The 5266-nt window shown below is 22.0% G+C and overlaps 1 protein-coding gene across 1 annotated transcript; it reads left to right on the top strand.

Annotated features, from left to right (window-relative positions):
* Positions 1–230: 230 nt before the first annotated feature.
* Positions 231–698, top strand: MRS44_008446 (uncharacterized protein; the record flags this gene model as incomplete). The annotated part of the gene is made up of 1 exon (XM_065620926.1): positions 231–698. The coding sequence occupies one exon, from the start codon at positions 231–233 to the stop codon at positions 696–698; it is 468 nt and encodes a 155-aa protein (XP_065476998.1).
* Between the last annotated feature and the right edge of the window lie 4568 nt (positions 699–5266).

Raw genomic sequence — 5266 nt, 5'->3', positions numbered from 1 at the left:
GCCCAGCCAGACGCTGCAAAGGGAAAAAATCCACATCGATCACGGGCGCAGAAATCGCCCACTTGGAGGTAGAGATTGTCTAGTCGTTGCAATTGATATACATAGCTAACTACTATAGACACTTTGATCTTGAAATGCGGACACAATGCCACATATTAGCTGTGGCCCCTATTCCCATCAATCTTCCTTCCCATGTCGCACTTGCCTTCCTCCAGACCTATATACCAACCATGACCCAGGTTCCCGACTTTGTCAGTTTTTCCGAAATCCCTGCCGACCCTGCCCTTATTTCCGACGACCCATTCTTCGGGCCTTGGGATGAGACTGTACGTGCGTATACGGTCGACGAGGTCATCCATCTCGCCCCCGGCCTCACCAAGGTTTCCCGATGGCCTGCAGTCTATCAGAGCACTCCTGATGGTATTCGAGTTCGTGGTAGCACTGCCGCTGGCGTAATTTCCTGGACGAAGTGGACCGTTCGTCGGCGCCAAGATGGCATGTCCCCTACAGGCTCTGATACCACCTCTAGCTCAACAACCTACGTCGCAGAGCAGTGGGAGCTCCACGCAGACCTCACCATTGAGGCTAATAGGCTTTTAATGCCATTTGTTTCATGGTATGCTCCCAAGGTTATAACCCAGCTTTGTCAAGGGGTTATGGACGAATTAGTTCGGAGTTACTTTAAAATGCCAGTTTAGGAGTTACAATGATTGCACGAGTATAAATCGCATAGAAATATTATTAATATGTCAGAGTTGAGTAAGCCAGGCGGAGAGCGGGACAGGAAGAGAAGTGGCATGGCCCGCATTAGCAGAAGGACACGTGTCCATCATGGCTGCCTAAATACACGTGACATACTAGCTTAGCCTTCGAAGTGCGTTCGTTGTTATAAACTGGAGATCTAAGCTAAGCTAATAGCGATAATCATATTAGGTCTTCCTATCTTTATCTTCTATACTAAATAACATACTTCAAACACCTATTAAGTTGCTAAGGCAAGAGGCTTAATAGCTAAATATCTAGCCCGAAGGGTAAGTATTATATATCTGTAATTTAACTCTCTTAAAAGGACCTCCTAGAATGCTCCTTTCTTTTACGGCGGGTAACCAGTTATTAAACCGCTTTAAACCTATTGCAAAGAAGTAAACTAATAGTTAGGGTTTACTTTTATGCTTTCTAATAGGCCTAATCTAACTATATACTATTTATTAAATCTCTTTTTTTTTATAGCTTATAGTAATATATTATTTAGTTAATATAGCATAGTAAACATAGTAAATTAATTAGCTATTAATTTTAATAGTATTATTAGTTAGCAAGGCGTATTTTTATATCTATTATTTATAAAAACTATTAATTAAGCTATTAATAGTTTTTTTATATATAAGTTTTTTTTTTATATTAGTAAACCATAGGGTAGCTAATAGTTTTTTTCTTAATTAGCTAATAATTGTTAGAATAGAGTATTTTAAAATAATTAAAGCTTTAAAAATAAGATATATAATAATAATAATTATAGCGATTTTATTATAGGTCTTTTAAAGGAGTAAGAGACCTAAGTATTATTAAAAGTAGTTAGATAAGGGCTAGTTCTAATAGCTAAAAGGTTATAATAAATATAAGTTATAAGTATAAAGAAAGTATATTAAAAATAATTTAAAACTAAGTTAATTTTATTTAAAAGCTATTAAATTTAATTATTATAAAGCTAGATTTATTATATAGGGGACTTATATAATTAGGGTATATAATAATTATTAGGGTCCTTAAAAGCTCTATTATCTTAATAGAGTCTAAATCTATATTTTTTTTATTCTTTCTTTCTTAGATTTAATAATAGCTAATCTTAAAATAATATTTTAGGTATTTTCTTAAACTTTATAATTCTATTTATTTATTATTTAAAAACTTGTTATTATTTAATCCTTTTATTTTTTTTTTAATTCTTTTTAAATATTACTTTTTTTATTTTATTTTATATTAAATAAGTTTTAATCTTAGCTAAATTTATTATTTTTATATTTATTATAAGTATTACTTAATTTAATAATTTTATTAATATATTTCTTAGTAGGTTTAATAAGTAATTAGCTAAAAGAAAAGGCTTTTATAATATCTTTGCGAGTCCTTATAATATTATAAGTAGCTAGGTTTAATATAGCTTAGGTAGCTTACTTATTAATTAAATCCTTTATAACTAGAGTTAGCTTTTACTTATAAATAAGGGTAATTAATTACTTAGTAATAAATTACTTCTTAACCTTAATAGATATTATTTTTATAATTATAATATTATATCTTTTTAATATTTTATTAAATTTATTAATTAGTTTTTTTATTTTTTTATAAAGGCTAATTTAAATAACTTAATTATTAAGTTTTTTATTATAATACCTAGTTTCTTTTTAAAATATATTAACCTTATTTATTAACTTTTTTTATATATTATTTATTTAATATACCTTTATAATTATTTAATTATAAAGTTTAATTATATTTATTTTATTATTATTAATTTTATTTATAATAATAATTAAGGTAATAATAATATTAATAATAATTATAAATATATTATTATTAATTTTAACTTATTTATTACTAATTTTAATATTAAGGTATTTCTTAATCTTTATTATCTAAGAATATTATATAATTTATAGATACCTTATAATAATTATATTAATAATATTATAGGGATTAATATAATATAAGAGTATAAATTTAATATAATTAAGGAGGAATTTAATATATTACTTCTTATTACCTTAGCTATATTTATATCTACTATAAAGGTAGGCTTTTATAGCATCTTAGATATAGTTTTTAGTCTTGTAGATTATATTAAATTTGTCTTTAGTCTTATTATACTTATTTTTAATAAGTTTTTTTTTTTTAATAAAATAAGTTATAAAAATATTAATATTAATTACTTTTTTATTAAGATTATTATTTTTATTATTAATATAATACTTATAAATTATATATTTAAGATAAAGATATATCTTATAGTTTATATAATTAATTTTAGCTAAGAAATAATTAAAATTAAATTTCTTTCTAGTCTTATATTTTAAGTAAATTAGCTAGAATTTAATATTAAGAAATTAAATTATATTTTATTAAACTTATATTTTTTTTATAATAAATCTTTTAATTAGCTTATTATATCTATAATTAATATAAGATTTATCTTAAATAAATTTATCTTTTTTATTATTATTAATAAAGGTATAACTATTTATTAACTTATTAATTTTATTTTAATATTAATAATAAGATATACCTCTAATATTATATAAAAGTGCGATAAAAAATATATATTTATTACTCTTTTTAATAAGGCAGGGAGGCTTAATCTCTTTAAGGTTTAATTTATAACTATAATTAGATTTACTTATAGTAATATTAGGCTCTTTTTAGTTAATATTAGTGTTATTTTTATTTAACAGGTTATTAAAATTAAGCTTATTTTTAATTATAATAATAATATTACCTAGGTTAATATTATCTTATATAGTATTATCTTATATAATACTAGCTTTAATTATAATAATTATAAGGGTTTTAGTTTTACTTATCTTATAAGTAACCTTAGGGTTAAGAATTAAAGTTATTATTATACTTTATATTAAGTTTAGTAATAATTAATTAATTTTATAATATATAATTATTAATATAATTAGGTTTAATAATAAGTATTTAAATTTATTAATAGCTTATTAATTTTAATTTTACTTAGGTAACTTAATAATTATTAAGGTAATATAAGATAAAAAGTTAATAAAACTTTTATAAAGCTAAGGGGATTTATATAATTATTTTTTTTTAATAAATTTAATTATATTTATTAATAAATTTATATTTATTTTTTATTTATTTTTATAATTAATATTATTTATCTCTCGCATTAGGTATTTTAGGTTTATTTTATTTATATAAGTATTAGCTTTTACTTATTTACTCTTAAAGATAAGGTTTAATTTATTTTTACTTTCTAGGGTAATAATATTAATTATTACTTTTAGCTTAAATATTAATATATTTAAAAAAAGGGTAATTAATAATAAAGGGGAAAAAAATAAATAAGTAATAATAAAAGAAATTGTTTTATTAATAGGTTATAATTTTATGCCTTTTATTTATTATTAGATTTAAAGGTATTTATTTTTTATTTTTTATTTAATTTAAAGGATTTAAGTATATTTTTTTTTTTTTTAAATTTAAGCTCTTAATCTATTAGGTTTATTTTCTTTTATACCTTAATTATATTTCTTATAGTATTTTAAAGTTTAAGTTTAATTATCTAATTATTATTTTTTATTATAAAGCCTATTTATCTAATTAATAAGTTTTAATAAGGCTTTTTATTTTTTTATTAGATTTATTATTATATAATCTTTTTTACCTCTTAGTAATTTATAACCTTCTTATTATTAATTATTATAAGAGCTAATAATAAAATTATAACGTATATGATAAGCATGCGCCGCATCCAAGTATGCGCCGCACTTGTATTTTCACCTTAAAATAAAGTATTAAAAAATTTCTTTAAAATTTGATTTAAGCCCTAACAGACTAAAACTAAAGAGTTAGGCTTATTATATAATATAAAAGCTATAATGATTTTTCTAGAATTTTAAAAAATTATCACTAAGCTAGTATATAAAATAACCTATTCACACTGTATAAATTGCTATTTATATATAAAGGGCAATTTTTAAAAATCTTAAAAAAATACTATATAGTTTTATTTTTGGTTAAATAGCTAGAAATATTTTATTTGTAATTTTACTTATTTTATAGCTAGTTTTAGAAATTCAAGGTTTTGCTATTTTTGCCTATATAGTATAGTGCGGCGCATACTTGGATGCGGCGCATGCTTATCATATACGTTATATTAATATAAATCTTTTTTTTATATTAATTTTTATAGGTATATAATTAATATTACTAAGTAAATTCTTTAATACTCTAAGAAATTAAGCTTAAAAGCCTAAAATTTAATTTTATAAATAACCTTATAAGGTTTAGCTCTTATAAGTAATTATTTCTTTTTTAATTAGCTAAGGAGATAATATCTCTTATATAATTATAAGTAAATTATATCGCTTTTCTAAATATTAATTTCTTTATATTTTATATTATATTAGATCTTAGTTAGGGATACTAAGGTATTAATAAGGAATTTTATTTCTTTATAGTAAATCTTATATAATACTTTTAGTACTTAAATATTAACTTCCTTATTTTTAATCTTAGAATTAGC

Source organism: Fusarium solani (genome assembly GCF_023522795.1).
Source record: "Fusarium solani strain SB1 chromosome Unknown bctg00000005, whole genome shotgun sequence".
NCBI classification, from domain to species: Eukaryota; Fungi; Ascomycota; class Sordariomycetes; order Hypocreales; family Nectriaceae; genus Fusarium; species Fusarium solani.
The sequence above is the reverse complement of the archived record's forward strand: the minus strand, read 5'-3'. Positions and strand labels throughout refer to the sequence as shown.